Raw genomic sequence first — 25606 nt, forward strand, 5'->3', positions numbered from 1 at the left:
TTTCCTCCCTTCCAGAGCAAAACTGCCAGGAAGAGGAAAACAACACCTTAAATTTTTAGGGCTGAGATGCTCAATAAGTCAGAGAAAAGAAGTTTTACATTCTTTGGAAAAACTACATCCTGAAAATCTTCCCATTTGATTCTTTCACAAGAATTATTTAATAATTCCCAAATTTCTTTTGCTTGTGTCCACAAAGGAAAGTTCATCTGGTTTCTGTTATTAGTTAAGCTTTAAAACTCAGCTTTTAGATGAGGAGAACCAGAGTACCAAGAAAGGATATGAGCTACCCAAAAATGTCTATGGCACTGTGGGGAACTAATGAGTCCCACTTCTGTGTTTTAACCCCCTGGCCAGTCTTCCCCAAACTTTTTTATTTTCTATTTGGGATTAAAATGCACAGAACTGGAGCTCTTGGTGCTTTTCCAAATTGCTTTTCCAAGAGTTTTTTCTATGGAGAGTGACCATGTGTAACTATAGCACTGTTCCAGCAGCTGTAGTCAGAATTACTGAAAGTACAGACATGGTGTGATCTCTCATCTAAGGTCATTTCTCTCTCCCTCTCTCTCCCTCTCTGTCTCTCTCAGCCTGTGGACAGTAATTCTGTGATATGATTTTGGTTTCTTTCATGGAAGCCCCTGCTTTCTTAAGAGAACCGAATTCTCTGTCAGCTCTTCTCATTTTTCAGTCTGACTCAAAATGTACTTTAGTTTTGAAGCTACTATGGGGCAGTAAAAGATATTTTATACAGATTTTTTGTTGTTACATTAGTTATTTTGTCCCTTTATGTAAGGCAGTAGTATTAGTTAAGATAATGAAAACAAAGGTATAAGATTTTTTTGTCCACATAAAATTTATCTAAATGACATGTAAAGGAGTGTAAGTGGAAATTAAGACCTGTTATCTTTATTATTAATGTGGTAACCTTTTTTTTTTTCCTGATGGTACCCTGTTTTAAGCCATTGCTACATTTTAACAAGTGTACAACAAGAGCTTTAAACCATCTTCATTGTTGATCACAATGGAGAAATACACTAAGGTAAATTGCTGAATCAAGACAGCTCTCAGATCATGTTCTCAACAGTACCTGCAGCGTATTTAATCTATTAAAGTCACATAATTAAATGGATTGACAAATATTTCATACTAAGAATGAGAATTGCATGGGTCACCAAATAAATATCAGTACCAGAGTGACACAGAAGGACAGAATTTTGTCAATCTGTGGCATAAATGAGGTTCTATTTCTTCCATATATGATTTCAAATACTGTGTCAGCTACAGCCAGTTCAAACCCCAGTGAGTGGCTGTGTGATGGATCTCAGTGAGATCCCATTGCACCAGTGCTGCTCTCCCTCCTGTCTGTCCTCCGTGCCTGTGGAAAGATTTGCTGAGAAGTTCAGTGTATATATATATATATATATATATATATATATATATATATATATAAATTATATATATATATATATAAAAATTATATATATATTATAAATTAAAATATTTTTATATTATATAGATGTTATATATATTATAGTATATATTATATATATTTTTATATATTTACTGAGAAGTTCAATATATATAAAAAATATATAAAAATAAATATGTAAAATATATTATATATTTATATATTCTAATATATATTTTTATATATTATATAGATATTTTTAGTTTGGGGTTTTTTTTACTGAGAAGTTCAGTATTTCTAAAATCATTGAGACCCTGTGTGTTGTTACCACAGTGTCACTATCCAGGCACAGAGCTCTCTGATGGCTAAAATGCCTAAATAGATCAAGAAAGGCAGCAAGAAAGTAATCCTTGTCTTTCTTCCCTTCATTTCTTGCTTTGCTTCTTTTAAAGATGAGCTTTTCTGCTCATTGCAGGAAATGCCTTCGTTTCTTCATTTCTCTTCTCTTTTTTAATTTGTGCCCCAAGGTGAGTAGTGTGAAGCTCTGGCATTGTTTCATCTGCTAATGGGCAAGAATTTGGTGATTTTTTTTTGTCAGCACACTGCTGATAAAATGCTCTTGATGCTGTTTCAGTGGTCCTAAAAGTACAAGAGAGACAGAGTTAGGTGATAGGGGTTCCTTATAAGGGATTCTTTATATTACCCTTTATAAGGTTATCCTTATAGATAGATTAGATAGATATATCCTTATAGATAGATAGATAGATAGATAGATAGATAGATCCTTATAGGTAAAGATTATCCTTTATAAGGATCCTTATAGCACACAAAACACTCGATGGAAATTGCCAAAGATGCACATGTAGCATAAAGCAGATACAATTTTTATTTGTTTATCAAATTACCATAACTGACAAGAATCCCCAATTAGAGGCATAGGTGATGAAGTAACTCCTCCCTGCTTCCACCCTTTTCTGAAACCTTCCACCCTCTTACATAGGAGGTAAATTTTCTTTATGAAAATGTGTCTCAGGGAGCTGGTTTCAACCTTGGCTCCCAGAAAGCCAAACCTTGGACCCCCAGGGCTTGGAGCCCCTAGGGAATTTATTTTGTCTTTCTGTCTAATAGAGTGGATAAAATGCTATCTTTGAATACAGTAATAGGCTACAGAGCTACAAATATATATGTAAAGAATATAGAGAATATATAAAGGCAAAAATCAATTTGGCATCACTCTGAAAGCAACACAGACACTGAAATACAGATTTTAGACAAGGTATTTTAATATATATCCTTTTAAATTTCATGGTCTCTTTTATCTGTCAGAATTTTAGAGATAACATTTCTCTTGGTCGTTTTTTCCCCTCTTATGTACACCTAGATATATATTAACTGAACATACATATTCAAAAGCAGAAGAAACCATGGTAAAAGTACAACATGAGCTATTTCAAAATTAGAAAATGTCATGAGTACTTTTGCTTGAGCACATGTGTGTACCAGTGATCCTTCTGGAGTATTCCATTGCTGAAAGGCTCTCACTGTTAGAGCAGAGAACAGACGTTGCTGAAGGGATGTTTTGGGCATGTGGTGGAGATTTTCCCTTGTGACTTAGTTGGGTCTCTGCATTTTCGTGCTCCAGGTACCAAATAGCATTTGAACAACCCCTGACTTCCAGGGTTTTCTGAATTAAAATGGAAAATGCCAAGAAAGATTGTCTGAGGGCATCACTACCTTCAACACCTAAAGCAAAAAGTGATCCAGGCATCAGAGACAGATATGTGTAATAAATAAACATCATAAATAATAACAGCATGCTCACAGGGGCTTCCCCTTTTTTCCTGACAGACATTGTCCTTTGATGGAAGGCCAGAGAATGAGGGGTTGGTTATTTGCTTCTATTTGTTCTGTGGGGTTTTTTCATATTAACAGAGGAGGTTATTTTCTAGGAAATGGAGCCACCATGTAGAGAACAGTAGCGTGGGTTTGTTATAAAATGGAGATGCTTCTTCCAGTTACTGATAGGGCTTCTTTTGGAAAGCCCCTTTTGTTGTATTTGAAATCAAAATACACCAAGTCTGAAAAAATGCATTCACTTGGAAATGCACACAGGCTGTGATGTTCCTGTGGCACAACCTCTTCACCCTCTTTATTTGTGTTGCTTTTATGACACACTTGTAATAACATTTTGTCATGTAACAGCCTTTCTGAAAAGCCAGCAGCAACAATAAGAACTTTTCATTTCCTATCCTTTTAAATATCTAGTTCAATCAAGAAAGAACTGAATGATTAAGAAGTCCAAGGAAGAATGGCAGCTGGGAAGTCCAGTTTCACTTTGGAGGTGTAAGTGGAGTTTTTCTTCCCAGGAGCATTAAAGAGCCTTTCCCTCAATGAGTGCCACAAGCCACTTGTCCCTTTATCTAAGATCATCTTCTTCCATGAACCTTTGTAAAACTTCATGGCAATGCCCTCTCAGACAAATTTGAATGAAGTTATCCAATGGGTTAAAAAATGATTGATGCCATTCATTAAAAAGGAATGAATAGACATATATGTAAAATATCCTTGGTATGCTCGTTTCAGTTTTCCTATGGAAAATAGGCCAGAACACTCTCCCTGGTGCCAGTTCTGGGAAAGTCTTTTACACACAGATTTTTGTACTCACATCAGTAATTGTTGCATCAGATACTTTGACTTCAGCAGCGTAACTTAAACCTTCCAAGCTCTCTGTGATGGTGGTGCCTGTCCTTTAGCTAGAAAAGTTTGGATAGGGCTTGATAAGAGGAAAAAAACCACAGAGGGGAGGGAAAAATACAAACAGATCTCATCAATTGTCCTGACTACTATGTTATTTAAAACTGCATTAATAAATTGGGATAATTGCCTAATGGCACATTACTACAGAAAATTAAGGTCTGTTCTAGCCCATTACTTAATTAGGAAAATCCAGAATGTAATAATTTGGCATTGAAATTCTTAGTTGTCTCTAGACCTATAAGGCGTATCGACCCCAAGAGTTTCTGTAGCTAAGAGAGCTTAGAAACTGAGCAGTGTCCTGGCAGAGCAAAGAGATGCATTTTGTGTCACACACACCAGGCTGAAAATGCCTGGGGTTTGTCTGATGGAATTCTGGAGACAAAAAATCGAGGTAGTTAAAATTGCTGCAGGTGTGAGTTGAAAATATTTACCCAGGGCCCCTGTGGAATGCTCATCTTTGGTGCTCGGTTGTGATGGCAGTGAGGTGGCTGTGGGTCTTTAGTAAAATAATAATTTATCTGACTTTCAGTATTTTCTTATTTCTTTTGTTGTTGTTGATAAGGGTGCGAAGCAAAATAAAAACAACCCAGAGGTGTGAGAATTCAAACTGTCATTATTTTCCTGTGTACCTCAGAGGGTTTTCAAGGCGCTTTGCCTTTTTGAAGTGGCCAACCTTCACTTTTGACTATACTAGGGCAGATAAGGAGGCTTCATGACATCCTCAACCAACTGAAACATTTCCAGGCATCAGAACAAAAACCATCCAGAGTAACAAATGAAAGTGAGTGAAATGATGAGTGCAGTCTTAAGGATGATTGTCATCACCAGGAATTAGTTTCTCCTGGGATTGGAGGAAAGGGAAGATTTCTCAAGGGGAAAGTCTGTAATATTTTGGTATTTCAAGTGGCAATGTATAAAGCCTGAATCTTAGAGGAGTCGCCATGGTTGGTTGTGACTCTGCACCCACTCATCCAAACAGGAGTAGAATGACTGTACTGAAAGAATTAGAGTTTCTAACTGGGAACTTCCTTGAGGCTTGGTTGCAGCTCTTGAAGAAGTGGCTGCTGGCTGGGGCAGGGCTTGGACCTGTGCCTGGCCAAGGCTTTGGGGTGCTGAGGAGCTCTCAGGGCAGCACAGATGACTCAGGAGCCTGTGCACAGCCAGCCCTGTGCCTTGGGTGATAACCTGGACTCACAACCGACTGGCAGAAACTGACAGCACCAGGACTGGGCACTGAGGCAGTTTTGTTTTGTTCTATTTTTACTTTTTCTCTTTTGGGGCAGCCCCCCTCCCCCTTCCTTCTAAATTGTTTCCTCAACTCAATTTGAGTCTCAAAGCCTGCTTGCCTTGAGCAGCTGGGATGCCTCTGGACTGAAGGAACAGGCAAGGAGCATGACTTGGTGGGGCTGTGGAAGGGTCTCAGCCTCCAGAAGGGACAACCCCTCTGTGCCACCTGCAGTGCTGGCAGCCAGGGACATTTAACACCCCCTCAGATGGCTGCCTGCAGCCTGCCTCTGGGACTGTGGCTGCTGCTGCTGCTCCAGGACATCCAGACAACCCCACAGGTAAGGCAGGGGGACACCAGGAGCCTGCCTGGTGAGGGCTGGGGCACCTGGGGCTGCAGAGCCCTTCAGCTGGGTGTGGGGTGGCTACAGAAACAGGGTTTGTGCAACACCGTGGGTTAAAGGTGCTAAGCAGAGCTCTCAGGAGATAAAAGCATAAAGCAGAGCAGCCACCAGGGGAATTTGCCCTCTCTGGGATCTTTGCAGGCAGGAGTGTGGGATATGAGCTGGGATCTGCATCTTGTTGGCTCTCCTGGGTTGGCTAATGCTGTTACATTATCAACAAGTGAACATAAAAAGGAACAAAACAGCTTGGGAGTGAGGAAAGGTTTCATAGGGCTGGGGGGTTTATTTTTGCCTGAGTGCTCGGTGACAGGGACATCCTTGCAGAGCTTGGGTCAGAGGGCTGCTGCCCACTCTGCTGATGCGAGTCAGGAGAGGCCAACTGAAAGGTGTAGAGGCTAAACAATAACAGACCTTTCCCTCTACACCCCCCTCACCCTACTGACACTGACTTCCTCATGAATCCACTACTATTTCTGAATCAAAAATCACTTCAAATAGACACAACCCACTAGCTGTACTCAGCTGATGCTGGAGATGCACAGCAGCTCCCTGCTCTGATGGTATCAGCTCTTGTGGGTTTGCTTCCACCCACACACTGCCACTGAGCCCCTCCTCCCGTGGCTCACATGGCAATGAGCCCTCAGCACCTGGCATAAATCCAGGTGATTTCCCTGACTGACACTGAAAAATTCACATTTAAAAAGCAGAAAGGTCAGGCACAGAGAGGCTGCCCAGGTGAGGTCAAGCAGGTGAGTTTTGCATGGAGTGTTGGATGAGAAATGAGCCATATTCCCTTAGAGTGGAAATACAGGTGTGTATTAGCCTAAAACACCTGTCAGTGCATGGGAACTAAAAAATCCAGCACATCACTTAGGCTGCCAGATTTTTTACAAGGCACCGACTCCAGTGAAATCTCTGAAAATAACCAATTTCTGTACCCTCTTCATAGATATTTGAAAAAGATCCCCCTGGTTCTTTTGGTAGGAGTGGGAGTTTGCTCTTGTGTCTTCTGTTGTAAATTCCCCTCCCACATTGTAAATTTGGTTTACTTTCCCCACATTATCTGTCCTGCCACTGTCTCCTCCCTGAGGTACAGAGGGATAAGTGTTCTGTGGGGTTGGAGTCTGTAATCCTTGCTCACCAGAGGAGCAGAGGAATGCTTGGGAAGGCATTCAGGTCAGCTTGTCCAGTGTGCTGAATGCAGACTGCTTTAGGAGGAAAGGCAATGGAAACAAAAAGATGATAGTTTTTTCTCTTTGACATCACTTTTGGTGGTTTGTTCACAAAATGAATGGGGCAGGGAGAAAATTTGGTTTTCTGATACTCATTGTCAATATTGAGAGTCACTGTAAAATGATCACAGACATTTCTGGGATGAGGAACTGGCTGTGCCCTGTCCTGCACTGCATCTCCTGCAGCAATATTTGCTCTTACTGCTAATGGGGCACAAGTGATACTTTCTAATGCGAGCAAGTCACTCTTTAGTGGTCATATTTCTAAACCATGTTCCATCTTACTTCAGTCCACAGTTTGGGTTTTGTTTCTTTTTATATTCAGAGAACTCTCACTTGTTATAATGTCTTTACTATTAAGCAAATGAAGCTTGACTGCTTGAAGCTGTAGATGATCAGCTTTTTCTGTGCTGTCAGAATTTGGATAGAGGCTTGACAGACAGTTAACTGTTTTGCTGCAGTATTAGTCAGTTCTAGAATAGCCACTGCTGGTGGATTTTTTTCCTTTTTACCGTAATATGCTTTCTTCCTGACTTACAGCTCATTTGTAGCAAGCCCCATTTCTTACTCTGCCTCACAGTCACTTTTTCTCTATGAGTTCAAAAAACCATAAATAAATGAGTCAAACCTTGTCCTGACTGAATTGCAGAGTAGCCACTGAATTCAGCACCACCTTTAGAACTCCATTATTTAAATTGGAATAGCAAACATTTCTGTAGAAAGTCAGAAGTGCTGTAAAAAGCCTATTTTCTAAAACAAATTCTCTCAAGCAAGTGCTGAAAAACCCAAATACTTTTGATCTATATGTTTGCTTTATTTAATTGGTCCTTGATCTGCAATGCATTCAGAAAAGAAAAAAAAAAAATGTTGACTTGCTGAGTGACTGAAAGCTCTAAACCAGTGCATGCTGTCCCAGAGCAGCCCAAGCAGGGTAGGAATTGTCATTTTCCTTTCACATGATGTGTTCCACCTCCTGCTAAATCCAAAGCCTTTATTTAAAGAGAAAGACAGAAGGATAAAGATCTACTGTCCACCACAGCCACATGCCTTACTCCAGTATGTGTGGGATCTTGGAATGTTAAAGGGATTTTTAAAATTCACATTTACAAACAGAAGTCTAAGTTCTAATGACAATTGCAGATGTTATTGCAATAAAACTGGTATTTCTTCATTGGCCCCTTAGGGAGTGCTGGGGACCAACCTTCCTGCTGAGTTAAGAGCAGAACTTTGCATCATTTTGTTGCTGTTACAGGTCACATTAGGAGTCAAACAGCTTTAGAATTTGGAGGGAAAAAGATGACAAGGATGGGGGACATGGTGACTGATGCTGAGCGCTGACATGAATTTTATCACTGAAAGGATCTATACTAATTTTTATACTCATGAAACACCTCTGCTGAACAGGTGCTGATTTACAGGCATTTTGCTTATGGATTAGATGTGATGGGGTCTTCAGAAGTTGGTTTACCAGTCACATCCTGCTCTGATTTGTTAAAATGAATTTCTGCTGGATTAAGTATTTTTTTGATTTAGAGCTGGGGTAATTGTGAAAAATGCCAATCACTTGGTTTTAAAATTTTAAAAGTTTAATAGTAATAAAATAGTTATGAAAATAATAATAAAATTAGAGTAATAATAATTTGGACAATTTGGATTAGGACAATACGAGACAATAAAAACAAAGAATTACAGACAATCTGGGTGCCTCTTTTGGGGCAAAATAAGCCCGAAAAAGGACCCACGTTAACAGAGGATTAACCCTTAAAAGCAACAGCCTGTTGCATATTCATACACCTCATCCATGATGCATAAATTCCATTCAAACACAGGATTTTGTCTGGGCAGTGTCAACTTCTTTGTCTGAATCCTGATGGCAAGGCAGGAAGAAGTTTGTTTCTTATGATAATGGAGCAATAAATTCTCTTTCTCTGAAAGATTTAGGTGTCCTGTGGCCGCTATGTCAGTGGGAGTACCTCATTCCTCTCTTTTAAAAAAAGTATCTTACATAGCATAGTTTCTATTTATAACATTATGTTATAACCTAAAACCATATTTAACACACTACTTAAGAAAATTAATACAGCATAACTTTTTAACATAACACATATAATATTCATTTTAATATTTGCAAAAAGCCAATCCTAGAATACTCATTTTTCACAGTAATTGAGAGGCGTCCTTTCACAGCAGAGCACCTTTGGGTTTGGCTCAGTAGTAGCACAGGTGGCTACAAAGCTGTGCTTGCAGCTGGGCATTTGTCAGCAGCATTTGTGGAGGAGCCAGGGATGAGCTGTGTACTGTGGGTGGCTGTAGAGCAGAGCTGCCCTCCCGTGGAAAGGGGGAAAATAATCTTGGGTACTCTCTCATATGTAAATCTGCAGAATCTGTTTAGTTTGTAGGTCTGTTTGTGCAGTGATTTATCACTGCACTACCACCTGGTCAAATTCATAATCAGAATGTGCACTGTTGGAACCAGGAGCAGAATCTAATACTAAACTCCTGATTTTCATATTCTTGGCAAAGTAACTTTTAAAAAAAGCTCTCACACATTAAAAAAGTTCTCTCAGATTTTTACGCAGACACTATTCTTTTATTTAAACCCCAAACCAGACAATTAAATGAGCTGTAAGCTTATGTGCTGCATTAGTAATTCAATAATTCAAGGGTTTGTACTCTTGTTTAAAATTCAGCTTCATTTGCAGCCAGAGTTGGTTGCCCAGGAGAACCAGGAAGAAAAAATTAGGTATTTCTGGTGACTTCCCACAGCTCTTGCAGAAAAACTAATCCAGGCTGACTTAGCCACAGCCTGGGTGGTATTGTTTCTTGAATTTTCTTTATAGAAACAGTTAATTCACTAAGTAACTCGGGAGTGACTGGTCATTTCTGGGAGTGTCTGTGTGGCAATGGCACTCCTGCACACAGAGGTGAGTATTGTATTTGTAGGGTGCCTTGACAAAGGAGAGAATGATGCATCTGACTCCATGTTCTTAGAAGGCTAATTTATTACTTTATTATACTATATTATATATATTATATTTATATATTTATAAAATTTATATTATATCTATAATGTTTTATATTTTTATGTATATTATTTTATAGTTTATAATTTGTATATTTTGTATATAAATTATATATAGACATGATATATAATACATGTAATATATATTATATATATAGTATATAAAATACATAAATTAGATATATACTATATATATTATATATATATATATAGTATTTATATATATAAAGACAGAACCCTGTATTTATATTATATATAAAGAATACTAAACTATACTAAAGAATACAGAAAAGATGCAGAAGGCTAAATAGAAAATAATGAATATTCGTGACTCTTTCCAGGGTCCTGACACAACAATATCGGTTATGTAGTGATGAAATGTTATTTCTGAAATTGGCCAATGAGTCAAAACAACTCACACTGGAGCCTAATCAGGCAATCACCTGTGAGAAAACCATTTTTCAAACACATTCCACATGAGCACAACACAGGAGAAGCAAATGAGATAAAAATTGTTTTCCTTTTCTCCGAGGCTTCTCAGCTTCCCAGGAGAAAAACCCTGGGCAAAGGAATTTTTCCAGGGAATGTGAATGCCACACATGATGAGGAGACATCACTTCCCTCTCCTCCAGTTTGGGGCTTCCTCCTCAGAGCAGGAAAACACCAGGTGCACCTTTTAAAGGTGGTTTGAGTCAGGCTGAGCAGGCAGAAATTCCTGCTCTGGCCTCTACAAAATGTGCTTGTAGGGCAGCCCAGGGGTCACAGTGCAGGGATGTGTCACAGTTCTTACTTCTGTTACTGGACTTGCATGAAATTTAATGGTTTTAATGTGTTTCTATTTCTTGTTCTTCTGTTAGTTTCCTCCTCGACTGAAAGCTCCTGTTTTCTGACGGAAGTGAAATAATTTTTATATTTTGTGTATATTAAATAGGAGAACAGGCTGTGGAATGAGTCAGGCAGTGAGATTCTGCACAGTGCACAAAGGTGACAGCAAGTATTGTTTCAAAGACCACTGGGAAATTCATTGGCAGAAAGTGAGATGTGGAGTTTCTGAAATATTTAACTGCTCTACCAGTATCGTGTGGGAAAATCTCCAGGGGATTTATCAATTCTCAACAGAAAAACCCCCAACCCCCCCAAAAAAATCACTATTCATACCTTCTAGTAAATACTGAAAATTAATTTCAGATAACAACATTTTTAGGGGATTCTTAAGGGAGATGCCAAGTTCAAAATCAGATTTTCTCATCAGAACACTTGTAGCACTGTAATTTCCAGAGCATGTAGTGGCCCAGCCACACAAAAACTGAATCTTATTATGTGCTTCTTGTTACAAGTTGTAGCTGGGTCTCATTTTGTAAGCTAATATCAAAACTATTTAATAGGGTTTTTTAAAGAACTAAATAAATATTGGTTATGTAGTGATGAAAGGTTATTTCTGAAAACCTTCACTCACAACAGAAGTGAGATTAGATATTTGAATAAGGGCTTCATCATGGGAATATCTGCATTCTTTTCAAGGCAAAATCTTCTTGCAGGATTTGTCCCTAAATGATAAATAAAATATTTTATTGGTTTATAATAGAAACTTAGATTGCTAAATTCAAACAGTGTGACTGCATAAGTAACAGAAAACTTGGATACTGCAAACAGGAATGACCTCTGTGGATTACACCAAATCTTTAGCTCCAATTAACTTGAAATAATTTTAGGACAGTAATTTTTTTTAAAAAATTTTTTTTAAATTTTAGGACTTTTTTTTTTTTTGCTAATTGCAATTAGCATTGCAATTTTGCAATGTTTCTAAAGGAAATGCAGACAATAATTTAATTGCTTTGGGAATACTTGAATTTTCAAAAAACTGTGGGCTTTTCCTTATCATCTGCAACCACCATTGCTTGAGACAGGCATTGGGATCTGCTCTAGTACAGAATTGTTTTCTAATTGTGTCTTTTGTCTCTTTCAATTTCTAGACATCATTAACCCCACCTCATTCCTGTGACACACGAGAGAATTGGTTCTATGATGAAACTTCACAAAACTGCTGTTACCAGTGTCCCTCAGGTATGTTTATAATTCAGTTTATAATTATATAATTTATATGGAGCGCTTCTTGTGGAGACAGTAGGAACCCTGTGTATCTGCAGAGTTGTATTTTGTCCCTGAAGAAAGGGGCAGTTTCATGAATCACTCTCTAATGTGGCTCCAGATGTGAATCTCCTCTCCACTGTCCTGCTCCTGTGCAGTCTGCATGCAAACCAGATAAAGTGACAGAATTTTTATCACTTCACTTGACACTGAAGTAGCCAGGTCAAAGAATTCATTTCAAACTTTGCTGTAAGAGCCTGAATGAGAGATGTGGGACTCCAGGGAGCTCCTCAAAATGCAGTTTATTGTATCCAGAGCCTCTACCTACAGCTCTCAGCCCCAGCTGCAGGCAGGCCTGGAGATCCTTTGGTTTTGGTTACAATGCATGATATACTTCTCTTTGCTGAGCATCTTAATACAGTAGAACCAATCTATACCTTAACTTTTATCTATAGCCTATCATAACTACTGTAATTACCATATTCATGTTGCTATTCTCCAATCACTAAAAGTCAGTACATTACCGTTTAAGCTAGAAGTTGTTTTTCAGTTTTCTTGCAGTGGAAAATTCTGAGACCTTTTTTCTACTTGCCACATCAGCAGGCTTGTTTGCCTGTGCTATCTTTCTGCTTGGTAAAAACATCTTCTTGTTTGGAGTGGGTTTATCCTTTGCTCTAAGCCATAAAAACCCCTTCTAACTAACACACCCTTTGCCTTCTTGGTTATCCAGTGAGACTGGCTCAGCAATTCTTTTCTTCTATATCAAAACTTGCTTCCATCTCTATTCCTTCATCAGACTCTACACTTAAAAATCTTTCTGCTAAGCACATATATCTGTGAGACTTTCTTGTCAAACTTTCATCCTTCCCAACACTTGCCCCTGGGTGTAAATTAGCACAGTGAAATTAGGCTAAATGAGTTCCTTCTCAGAGCTAAAAAAATATAAATTGAAGGTACGGAAAATCTGACATTATTCTCACAATCACAACAGTTTGGAAAGTGTCTCACAGGAGGGAGGAAACAGGCCCTTGTCAGGGGGCACATTCTGCTGGGCTGGCTGTGACTCAGAGGCACATAAGGTCAGCAACAGGAAGCACCTTGGTGAGACAAGAGCTCTGGAAATGTCTGAAACTGCCCCACTGGCCAAAACCCCCTCAGTGGGTGGGTATTTTATTCACCACCATCTGTATCTTCTTGCAGGAGTCTTTTGTTTTTCTTAAAGGAAATTTCTGACCTGCATTTGTGTTCTGATGATACAGAGGGTTTTAGTCTTTGATTGCATCCAGTATTTGTATTTGCATCCAGTTCCATCAGGATTCCCACTGGGACATCCTGTGCTGCTGGGCACACCCCTGGAGTCCTTCAAAAGTTGGATATGTAAATCAGAGCAAGGGATGGAGAAAATGGCCCAATAAAAGAAAAAAAAGGTCCAATAAAAGAAAAAAATGGGTGGGGATGTGACTTAGTCCCAAAAAAAGCTCTTTTCTTCTTCAAAACCAAAGCTCCTGTCATCAGGGATGTCATGGTAAGGTTGGGTGAGAAGCAGAGATCTGATTTACACCAGGCTGTAATGAGTTATTTACACCAGGCTGTAATGAGTTATTTACACCAGGCTGTAATGAGTTCGCCTTTGCTGGTTCTTTATTGCTACATCCCCATGTCAGTCCTGGACTCCACAATAAAAGTCATAAGAATCCTTTTCCACCTTAATTATCCACTACTCCTTCAAGCAATAACCTGCTCATATCTGCTACTAACTCAGCTGCTCACTGCAAAGAAAGAGGAGCTTTTCTGAAAGTCCTTTTAATCAAATGAAGAAAAGAAAGAAACATGAAACTCAGTTCCCTGGGAACTTGGTAGTGGCAGGACAGTGGCCCTCAGGGAGCCTTGGTTGTCTTTCTGTCAGCAAATCACTTGTCACCTGCCCATTCCACAGCAGTCAGTTCTAGCTGGGACTATATCCTGGCCCTGTTCCTTAACACTTGAATGGGAAAGGCAAAAATGTCCCAGAGAAACCAAATAAAAATGTCCTAGAGAAACCAAATAACTAAGAGAAGACAGTGGTAATGTGTCTAACAGGTAAACAAGCAGACAAGAACATTTCAGGATGGTTTTCTGCCCATTTTGGATAGGTATCTTGTATATTTTGCTTTTTTTCCCTCCAGGCTATGTTAAAAAGAAAGCATGTCCTCAGGATCCAGCTGCAGACTGCATGACATGTGGACCTGAACAGTATCTGAGCAATAAATCCAAAAAGCCACAATGTGATGCCTGTGTGTCATGCTCAAAAGGTTTGCTTTTCTCCACACATACCTCACAGTTACATTCTCTCTCTGTATATTTTATTGACACTTAATTTGTATTTTATTCATTTAGGATTTCCACAGCAAAATTATCCATCCTTGGTGACTAAGTTAGACAGAAGAATGTTACCTTGCATGTAACCCATGTTATTGCCTGTGTGACCTGGGACTACTGAAAAATTCTCCCCTCCAATGCTATCCCAGTCTGGTTTCTGCTTTCTGTCTTATTTTAGAAGCTATTATCTACAGCCTTCTCTAATTATTCATTGTGGTCTTTGTGAGGTTTCTAGGATGAGGGAAGAGATGAATCTGACTCCATGTTCTCAGAAGGCTGATATATTATATTATATTATATTACATTACATTACATTATATTCTAAAACTATACTAAAGAAATAGAGAAAGGATACTTACAGAAGGCTTAACAAGAATGAATAATAGAAACTATGTGACTCCTCAGAGCCTCGACACAGCTGGCTGGTGATTGGTTATCAAGTTAAACAATTTACATGAAACTAATCAAACATTCACCTGTTGGTAAACAATCTCCAGATTACATTCCAAAGCAACAAAACACAGGAGAAGCAATCAGATAATTATTGTTTTCATTCTTCTCTGAAGCCTCTCAGCTTCCCAGAAGAAGAAATCCTGGCGAAGGGATTTTTCAGAAAATATGACAGTGATAAGAGAGAGCACCTTCTCCTGCTTCCTGAGCCTTAGAGCTGGTGTTGTTCAGCTTTGGCCTCAGTTTACATTTCCCTTGCAAGGTGCTCTATTGGAATAATTACCAATATTGCAGATGGTACATGCCTGAGCTTGTCTGGCCCTTGGTGCTGAACCAAATAGTGGCAACTGTGGTATTTCACCCCACAGACACTTTGGGCTGGCTGGGTTGGTGAAAAAAAAAAAAAATTTTGGCGGGGGGGGGGAAAAAAGGGTGTGGTGTTTCACCCCACAGACACTTTTGGTGGCTGGTGTGTGGTGTTTCACCCCACAGACACTATGGGTGTGTGGTGTTTCACCCCACAGACACTTTGGGCTGGCTGGGTGTGTGGTGTTTCACCCCACAGACACTTTTGGCTGGCTGGGTGTGTGGTGTACAAAAGCTGATGTAGGTGTTTCACCCCACAGACACTTTGGCTGGCTGGGTGTGTGGTGTTTCACCCCACAGACACTTTTGGCTGGCTGGTGTGTGGTGTTTCACCCCACAGACACTTTTGGCTCGCTGGTGTGTGGTGTTTCACCCCACAGACACTTTTGGCCGGCTGGTGTGTGGTGTTTCATCCCACAGACACTTTTGGCCGGCTGGGTGCTGCAGTTGGCACATGGAGACAAGTCCAGGCCTGCAGGAGCTCTGGTGGTGCTGGGATGGAGCTTTCCCCCATAACAGGGGCTGCTGCTCAGGTTCCCCTCTGTGGAGAAGTTTTGAGGCGATGGTGAAGGAAAGGAGTCGGTTCTGATGGAGGGTTTGGATCCAGAGCTTTATTCTGGCCCACAGGCCTCTGAATGCAGCACCAGCTCCAACAGAACTCCCTGAGCCCGTGGTTGCTGCTCCTTTGAACCCCGGGGAAGAGGGGAGGGAAGGGGTCGGGAGCCACCAACCAGGGACAGGATGGGAGGGACAAAGGACACCTGGATGGCCCAATGCCCCCCAGGGGTAGAGGGCATCCTTTGAATCTGCCAATCCCTTCTGGAATGCCAGGACTGACAGACAGTGCTGGGAGGGGAAAGGAGAGGTGACTGACACACCCGGCAGGGAATTATCAGGGGAGGGACCTGGGGTTCTGAGGTAAACCCTGAAATCTCACCACAGCATGGCTCCTTTGCCCCTGTGTGTGTCTCTTGTCCCCAGACCTGGTGGAGAAGCAGCCGTGCTCCCTCAGCTCCAGCCGTGTGTGCGAGTGCCGGCCCGGCCTGTTCTGCCAGCTGACCGTGGAGAACAGCTGCTCCCGCTGCCAGCAGCACTCTGTCTGCAAGCCCGGCTTTGGGGTCAAAACCAGGGGTAGGAATCCCACCTGTGCACTTTACCTGCCCTGCTCCTGGCCATAGGCCTGGCCTGATGCGTTTTATTTGGTCCTCAGTCGTGGTTTTTATTCAGGCACCTCAACAAATGATGTGACTTGTGAAGAGTGCCCTCCTGGGACCTTCTCTGATCAAAGCTCCAGCACAGACATCTGCAAACCCCACACCAGGTAAGTCTGTGCTTCCTTAATGGGACTGGCTAATTGAGTGAAATTAATAAAGGATGAAACGGGGTATGTCACTTCTGGTGCAAAGAACACAAATTCATCTTAGAAGCAAGGGAATCGCTGTGGGCTCATGTGCAGAGGTTAGAAGGCCTCTCCTAAGGGGGAAATTTCAAGGAAAGGAAATTTCAAGGAAATTTCAAGGAAAGGAAAGGAGAGGAGAAAGGGAAGGAGAAAAGAAAGGAAAGGGGAAAGGAAAAAGGAAAGGAAAAAGAAAAGGAAAGGAAAAAGGAATCCTGCTTGCCTCATTTTTAGTTTACTAAGTAGAGTGGAATTACACGCCTGTGTGAGTAGCAGCTTTGCACAGGCCAAGAATTAATGCCACAGGGATGAGAAGAATGATGACTTTTATACAGAAAACAATAATTGTGGTTGGTACAAAAATGACCAAGGGGAACATGTGCCTTGTACCTGTTCTTTTTCACACCCAGCTGTGCCAAGTTGAACAAGGTCACCCTAAGGAAAGGAAATGCCACCCATGATCAAGTTTGCCTGGAGCAGCTGCCCACTTACCTCACCCCAAGCACTTTGTCCATGAGATTCAGCAATGAAACAAATAACTTTGACCTGAGGATGTTGAAGGAGAACCTGGTGACCTCTGCTAGTGGTGACCTTCTAAGTGTCACAGCAACTGAAAATCCCAGCTCAACTCCTGAGGAGAAAGCTCAGGCTCCCACCTCAGCCAAAGGGGACGTGACAACAGGAGGTAACACAGACACAGCATTTACTCTCTTTTAACTCATTTAACTCTTTTAACTCATCTAACTTTACTCATTTAACATTTACTCTCTCTAGCACTTCTTATTTGGAAGTAGCTTTGGTAAACACAATTTTTATGTGGGAACTGCCTGCAAATCCCCTCTGACTTGTGAAATGATGCCTATGGTCCTATGTTCAAACCCATGGATGTACTCAGGGTTTTCCCTCTGCCTTTTCTCAGCCTGTCCTGTGCTCCCTCTCTGTGCTGCAGGTGTGGTGCTTTGGGCAGTGGTTCTCTCCCTGGCAGTGCTTCTTGGGGCCATGCTGGTGTTTTGGAAATGGAAGATTTGCAAGAAGAGGATCCTCGTCCTCAGGAGAAAGCGTGAGTTTTTCAAGCTGTAACACTGGATCTGCCAAACAGCAGATGGGAAACTCAGATATGGGGATATTTGTGGAGGTCCTTGGGGAAGAGAATGTTCTCTACAGGCCAGATCGGGGTTTAGGGCAAGCTGCTCACACATGATGTTGGAAACATGAAAGATGGAAGCAGCTGTGAATTTAGGGAGGGACCCACAAGAGGGGAAGAGGCAACTAGCTGTTTCTTCTCTCAGACATTAATATTAAATTAGTATTGGTATTGTCAGATGACAATGACTGTATTAGTAGTAGTATAAATTAGTATTATTATCTCAGACATTAGTATTAAATGATACCTGAAGTGTTGTGTGAGTAGTTTTTGGTTGTGGGAACAGAACTGGGCTTTGGGCATGAGAGTAAGGGTGATTTTTACTGACACTGACTCCCCATAGCTTTGCCTGCAGTTACATGTGGGGTGTGTCTGCAGAACCACATTCCCTCTTTTATAGAAAGCAGGGTGTGCACCTTGTAGGTTGGTTGTAGATCTGTGGGTGTGGTGAAGCTGTTGGAGCCTTCAGGCTCCATGGTGAGTTGGACTAAATGAAAGTTTCTTTTATCAGCACACCTGCATTCGGTCATCGCACACAAATACGTGCTCAAGTCTCCAGGTGAGTGACTGAGGGGCCAGAGAGAAAAGCACAGGCACAATTTCTTTTCTTCACAGAGAAAAGCAAGGCACAATTCTTCCCAAGAATATTTCTGGGTTTCACATTCTCTGAACCTCAGAGAAAGAAAAAACCAATTCTTATCATTTGCTGTGTCTGTGTTTGTTCACAAGTGGAATGCATTGTGGAAGATTGTTTACCTGAAGGGAATTGATCAATTACCTGAAGGGATTTGATAATTGGATTCTGTGTGAGTGTTTTGATTCACTGACCAATTGGATCCAAGTGTGTGTGTGTGTCAGGACTGTCACTGACAGTCACAAGATTCTGTGCAGTGTGTGCAGAGTTGAGTGCTTGGCAGATTCAGTTTAGATATAATATAATATAATATAATATAATATAATATAATATAATATAATATAATATAATATAATATAATATAATATAATATAATATAATATAATATAATATAATATAATATAATATAATATAATATAATATAAGCCTTCTGATAAGATGGAGTCCTCCTCATCATCGCTCTCCTTCGCTGGGGGCAAAAATATCTACTATAAATAGCTTAACGTGGGATTTTATTTTATACAATTTTTATAAAAGTGGAAGCTTCTCATGTGACATGTCTGTCCCTGCTGCTGTCCCATGCAGGAGGCCAGCGCTGTTCCTCCTGAGCTGGGTGTGAGCAGGTGCCAGCAGATGGCACTTTGTCCCCACTGCTGCTGAGGGGTGGGTGATGTGTCAGTGCTGGAAAATGCCAGATTGATTTCAATCAGTCAAATATGGGAGATTGTTCAGAAAAAAACCCTGCCCAGATCCCATAAAGTGCAAACATTTTACCCATTTAGCTGATCCCCTCTCAGCAATTCCACTGCCACTGCCAGAGCTATTCTCTGTTGTGTCAGATTCTAATCACCACACAGCAGAGCTTTTTATATTCATTCTTTCAGGAATACAATTTAAATGTGTGAAGCTTAATTTTCTTAAAATGGAATTTTTTCTCCCTCACTTGCCTTGCACAATAGAAACTGTTACTGTGCAGCATTACAGAGCTGATGCTCTGAAAATAAAGGTGATTGCACATCAGGGTGTAATTAGTAAGTCTGAGCCCTTCATGGTGCTGCAGAGTGTTTTACACTCCCTCCTTCTCACCTCTCTTCTTTGCCCAGTGTTCCCTTTTAATGGAACTGTGCATAAAATCCCACCCCCTTAATAATCCTCTGACAATATGATGAACTGACCTAACTTGTTAATCCAGTAGAAAGTTATTAATTTTTTTTTCCTTTTTAATAAGCTTGTGTCGTTCTTATCTAGACCGTTTCATCAGTTCATTTTTTCATAAGATGGGTACCAGTTGTGTGGGGACAGTGATGCAAGAGGCTTTGGGGACAGCAGGATATCACAGTCTTGGCAGGAACCTGCTGCTGGCTCACCTCAGGAGTGTGAGGTGAACCTGAGTTTTCATTTCAGCGTGCCCTGAGTTTTAAGAAAACCATCATGCACATGGGGTGGTTCAGGAAGTACATTGCTAGGTGATCTTTCAGAGCATATATTAACATTCTTAATAATAATAATAATTCTTAATAACCTCAGAAAATATTTGTGAGGTTTCTTCTGATAATGTTCTTCCTTTCCATTGCAGGTTCAGATCTCGTGAACAAATGTGCAGTAAGTGTGAACAATATTCCACAACAGATCACTTTCCATGCCAAAGAAAATCATGTTATTTTCAAATGTCCTGTCTAAAAAGTGCCAGCCTTTTAGTTTGGACTTCCCTCTACAATATATAATAATTTAGGTGGGATGAGATGTATCAGGACTTGATATTTTCATGTCTTGAGCTGAGGTTAATGTGGTGTTAAATAATGCCATAGTTGAGATGGTCACAGTACAAAGCAACTCTCCATTTTCAGAAGGCTTCAAACTCTTTTTATTATAGCATGCATGCTTTTTATACATTCTTACAAAACTCCTAAGTTTACACTTTACTCATTGGTCAGGAAAGACAAGCAAAGTGCTCATTGGAATAGGTAGTTGCAGGTTTCTCATATTTATCCTTTCTTTCTAGAACCTAGAATAGACATTTGCAGGTTTCTCTAATTTATTCTTCTTTCTTTCTTGGTTTCTATGTCAACAACCTCGGTAGAAAATTATTTCAGGGGTGAACATGGATCCTCTTCTCAAACTTCTCTCTGGCTGACAGAAGCTGCTGTAAAACCTCTTCCACAGCTGCCAGTCTTGCTTGTGAGGGGATTTCTTTTGGTGTTCAGCCATTCGTGGTGCATTCCATAGGACAAGATCTGAAATCACAGCATGAAGATGCCTTTTCTTCCTTCTGGGAGGTGTCAGTCCCATTTTATCTTCCTGCTCCAGTCCCACACATGGGATTTGTGCTTTTCTTCTCTGTCCCTCCGCATCCCCTTCCCTCTTTAGGGTTTGGCATGGTGCACAGTGGCTTTGGTTTGTCATTCCTTCAGGACAAGGGTGTTCCAGTTCAGTTTGCAGATGAACAGGACAAACATCAGTCAATATGGCAACAGAAAGCAGCTGAAATCATCACTGCTTAGTTTGATTTCCCCTCTGTCAGTGAAATTAGAGCCACTTTATTTCTCTGTGTCTTCTCAGTTTATTAGGCTTTTTATCTTTACATGTCCAGATCTGCTAAATCACTCCTTAGACTGTTAATTTTTTTTTTTTGTTTTTAAATGAGCTTGCTTTTAAATGCTGTGTGTCTGCACACACACAAAATACTGTCTGTGACTTTTTCCAGTCACTCTGGTTGCAATCAGCTGCCATAATTTCAGTATGTAATTGTTAATTCCTGAATAGTGAGGAGCTTCAATTCTTGCCTCTATAGAGAGTCAGACGTGAACAAGGCTTATAAAGTGCACATTTCAAAATTTTTTTTCCCTTTCCCTACCTTGTGGAAACAGAAGAACATCAGAACCAGCAGAAAATTGTGATGCAGGACCTTTACCATCTCACAGATTTTGGTTCCTCTTTTAAAGAACTGCTTGTAATTAATTCTTGTATGTAATTAATTCTTGCTTGTAATTAATCCTTCATGTGTTAGGTAGTCTGAGCTTGTTTCTTCTATCTGACATTACATTTTGAAGTTAAATCAGTTTGGCCTCTGGCTTGTTCTGTTCTTCCATAGGAACGTGATAGGTCTTTGCAAAGTCCAAGAGGTAGCTAAAACATATTTTCTTCAGTGGAAATGAGGTACATTCCTGAAAATGCCATGAGAAATCTGAATTCAGCTTAGAAACACTATTTTGAAATATGGTCTTGAGTGATGCAGGGAGTTTGAAGTTCCCACACCTGTTGGGTGCTTTGGAACATTTCACTCCCTGTGACAGTGCTGGGAAGGACATTCTGTTATCCTGACTGCCACAGGAGGATTCTGTGGACCTGTTGCAATGTCCAAGGTGTTTTTACACTCACCCCACTTCTGCTCTCCTGTTTCTATTGGCAGAAGATCATACTGACCACTGAGAGTGGGCTGGAAGAGGAGGAGTTAATTGACAGAACCCTTCCTTTGGAAACCAACAATAACTTGGTGTCCAGCCCAGAAAAAGCCCAGAGTCCTCCCTGGAGTGTGACTGAGGTGACACCAAGCAGTGGCAATGCCCCAGAGTGCCCTGTGGATTCTCGAGTCAGAGACCACACAAATAACAGAATTGGTGAGTCTTGCTTTTTTATTTTCCTTTTGTCATCTTCTTTTTTCAAATTTTCAAACATGGCACTTACTGTCACTCCAAGATTATTAGTAAACTTCAGTGTCCAGATCTTTGACACAAAAATGCTTATTCATATGAATATAATGCTTTCTTTTTTTCATCTTTGTCTTACGAATTTGACAGAAAATTCCCTTCTTCCTCCTTTTCATTCTGGAATATGTAGATTTTACAGAAGAAATTTGAATATGTCAGCTGGAAGATGAAGCTGTCATACTGAATGAGAATTGTACTCAGCTATAATTTTCTTCTCTGGTTTCATAATAATGGCTGGAAATGCATCTCCCATGTGTTCCCATAAAGTCTTTGACCATGGCACAGCGTGGGAGATAAATTCAGGCAAGGAGCTCATTCACAGGGGGTGAATTCTTACCTGAGACACCACCTGCATGAGACACTGTGGCAGTGCTTCCAAACCCAATTTGAAGTTGTTTGAAGGTGTTATTTTTCATATTACAAAAACTGACCTTTCCTTACTGAACACCCTTCCTGTTTTTTACTGTGAGTGATGGATTGGGATGAATGTGATGTTTTGATTGACCATATCCAAATATCTCCAAGCAATTAACCTGCAGTGTCTGATGTGCAGCATCCTTCTGAATTAAGCCATTGAAAAGGCTTTATTTGCCTTTCTGTGAAGGAGTACAACAACAAGCTGGACCCAAGATTCAGAAAATTTTGTAGTTTACTCTCATTTAGAAAGAAACTAATTTCTTTGCAGGTCCTAAGAACCCAGAACTTCTGTGCAGTGCTGATCTTTACCCAAAGGTTTCTTTTACATGGTGCTGTTTATTGAAACAGCAGGAGCATAAACCTTGGATTCTTTAGATCCCAATTAGTTGCTTCTTCTAACAGATCCTTGTGAATATCTTCTGCCTTTTCCACTTTGTTTTTCTTGTGTAGCTCTACCCCTAGCTCAGTGGCTTAAGCACAATCTAATTGATGTGAAATGTCCAGAGTGCTAATAAAAATATTGCACGAAAAAGCAGCCATTTCTGGGGCAGCAGTGACTGTTCATCATGCTCAGCACTACTTTTTTCCTTCCTCAGAAAAACTCTACATCATGAAGGCCGACACTGTCATCGTGGGGTCTGTCTCAGAAGTGCCCAGTGGCAAGAACTGTGCTGTTAAAGGATGTGAAAGTACCCTTGATGCCCAGGAAAGCACAGAAGAGGAACTGGAAATGCACTACCCAGAGCAGGAAACAGAGTCTTTTCCAGGGAATGATGTAATGGTGCCTGTGGAAGAGGAGGGAAAGGAGTTTCACCACCCTACCACTGCCACTGAGAAGTGACAACCCACAGAGAGGGTATGGGAAGACACAGAATCACCCAGTGTGACACTAAGGCTGAATTTATGATGAGGGAGGTACACACACTGTGCCTTAGATTGTTGGGAAACTCCTGGAAAACACTGAAACACATTCAAACAAGGAGTTAGAACCTATTTCATCTAACAAAGGAGAGGATCATCCAAACTGCTGGCCTTCATAGCTGACATCAAATACTTCCATTTCCCCATCTCCCAGTATCATACTGACAACAAATTTGAATCAAAGCTGCCTAATTTAGAGGACATCTGGATGTCAGCTGAAGTTTCACAGCTTGCTTTCCCAGTGTGAAGGAATGGATTGGAATCTATGTCTGGTTACTTCAATTAGCTGTGAAAATTCTGGCCAGGATTCTGAGTCAAGCTTGAGACTCAGCCCTGTTGTTTCTACTCCAATACATTCAATTTTGTAATATATTTTGCAATATCTGGCATTTACTCAAGGCTTCAGCTTTTGATTGCAAATGATAATGATCTCAGTTTTCCTTAGCATAAACATAACTTTCAAATTTGTGGATTTCATGTTTCCTGAGGAATTAGGATCAAAAGGTGCCACACAGGCTCTGAAAATAGGAGGCAAATAAAAAAAACAAATTGATATCCACTGTACTTTAGGCCATTCTTTCTAGGTTTTGAAGTCCAATTCATATTTTTTTGACAACCTCAAATCATTAGTAAGTGTACAAAACAGCCTCTTCTGATGGAAGCCAAACTGGCTGAGCATCTGGCTGTTGGATGAACTAAGGGTTAAGCCCAATGTGGAGCCTGTAAAAAGAGAAATGAAGAAAAGAAACTATTTCTCTACTGAAAAAGAGGCACAGCAGTTATTTCCTATAACATTATTAAAATCTACTTGTTTTAGAATTGTTCATAATCATCAGGGTGACACTGATTTGCATATCCTTTAAAAACAAACCTCTTTGGTGGCCAGCTGGCCTGTGTTATGCTATTTTTAAACCTTTTGTGCTGCTTGTTCGGTAACTGTAAATGTAATAGTGCTGACTATACTTTTGCACAGGACAATGGAAAATGAGCAATATGACAAAGTGTGTCTTAATAATCAAAAAAGGGAACCACAAAACCCATTACTTGCTTTGTAGTTTTGTCCTGATCAGAGCAGCTGCAGTGACTTCTGTCTCAGAGTGAACACAAGGGCACAAAAACACCTTCTTGGGCCAGACTGGAGCTTGAGCCCAACACTTCAGCTCTGACAGTTGCAGGAAGGGATTGGGTTGGTTAGGAACACCATAACTGCTGTTTGCATTCATCATGGTTCTGCAGGTGCAGCTGGCATTGGATTAAGGATGTCAAAGAGTTTGATTCAGCCTTTATTATTCTCTTGTATCACCATTAGTTTTTCTTCTCTCTTTTGAATTTCCAACAACCTGCCTCCATAAGCACCTGTGGCAAAAGCTTACAGCTATCCTGCACTGTGTAAAGGACTTCTAGCACTTTGGAACTGGCCTCTTTATTTCAGTGAATGTCACTAGCTGTTGCCTTACAGAAGTCAGTGAGTTGCTTTTTAGTTTTTCTTTTTCAACCAAGTTGCTTTTGTGACTGATTGTATCTTAGCTTTGATTGAACTAAGCCTCCAGTTTGAGTTCCCATCTTTTCATATTACTCATGCAAGTTTAATGCTCCACTGCCTTGGTCACTTTAGTTGACCTTTTCCACATCTACTTTAACTTCACTACATACTTCATTTTAGAGAACACCAATTTGTGAATCCACAAACTGAACAACCACATTTACCTGGCTGTGGTTGTTTGGGGCTGTTCTGCAATGACTGTAATTGTGATTTCCACTCTGTATATTAATTAATCTTTTTCACTAGAACAGCTTTCAAAAAGAACCATATGCCTTGCAACCTGCTGGATGTGTTTAATAATGCTGGTAATCTCTGAATTAAAAATTACATAGATTTTAAGCCATGGCCACGCTTTTCCAGTTTGATATGTAAATGTTAAATTGTTGATAATTTCAGTCTCAGAAGAAATATTTTTGCAAGAAAGCCATTTGAAGCTCATGGAGCTCTTAGTGGATTACAGTTTTTCTCAGGAGCAGGGCTGAATTTATTGTAAAGTCTGTCTGTACCATCCTGGCTGCATGTGACACACAAGTGACTG

General features: G+C 40.4%; 1 protein-coding gene across 1 annotated transcript; it reads left to right on the forward strand.

Annotated features, from left to right (window-relative positions):
- Positions 1 to 5655: 5655 nt before the first annotated feature.
- LOC115912402 (tumor necrosis factor receptor superfamily member 8-like) lies at positions 5656 to 23708 on the forward strand. Its single transcript, XM_030963941.1, has 11 exons — positions 5656 to 5727; positions 12018 to 12108; positions 14298 to 14423; positions 16288 to 16437; positions 16534 to 16627; positions 17113 to 17387; positions 17652 to 17762; positions 18358 to 18405; positions 20057 to 20082; positions 21890 to 22097; positions 23201 to 23708. Exons 1-11 carry the CDS (start codon positions 5656 to 5658, stop codon positions 23443 to 23445), a joined length of 1446 nt encoding a protein of 481 aa, XP_030819801.1. The 3' UTR covers positions 23446 to 23708.
- Positions 23709 to 25606: the final 1898 nt, after the last annotated feature.

This window comes from Camarhynchus parvulus, chromosome 21 (genome assembly GCF_901933205.1).
Source record: "Camarhynchus parvulus chromosome 21, STF_HiC, whole genome shotgun sequence".
Classification (NCBI taxonomy): domain Eukaryota; kingdom Metazoa; phylum Chordata; class Aves; order Passeriformes; family Thraupidae; genus Camarhynchus; species Camarhynchus parvulus.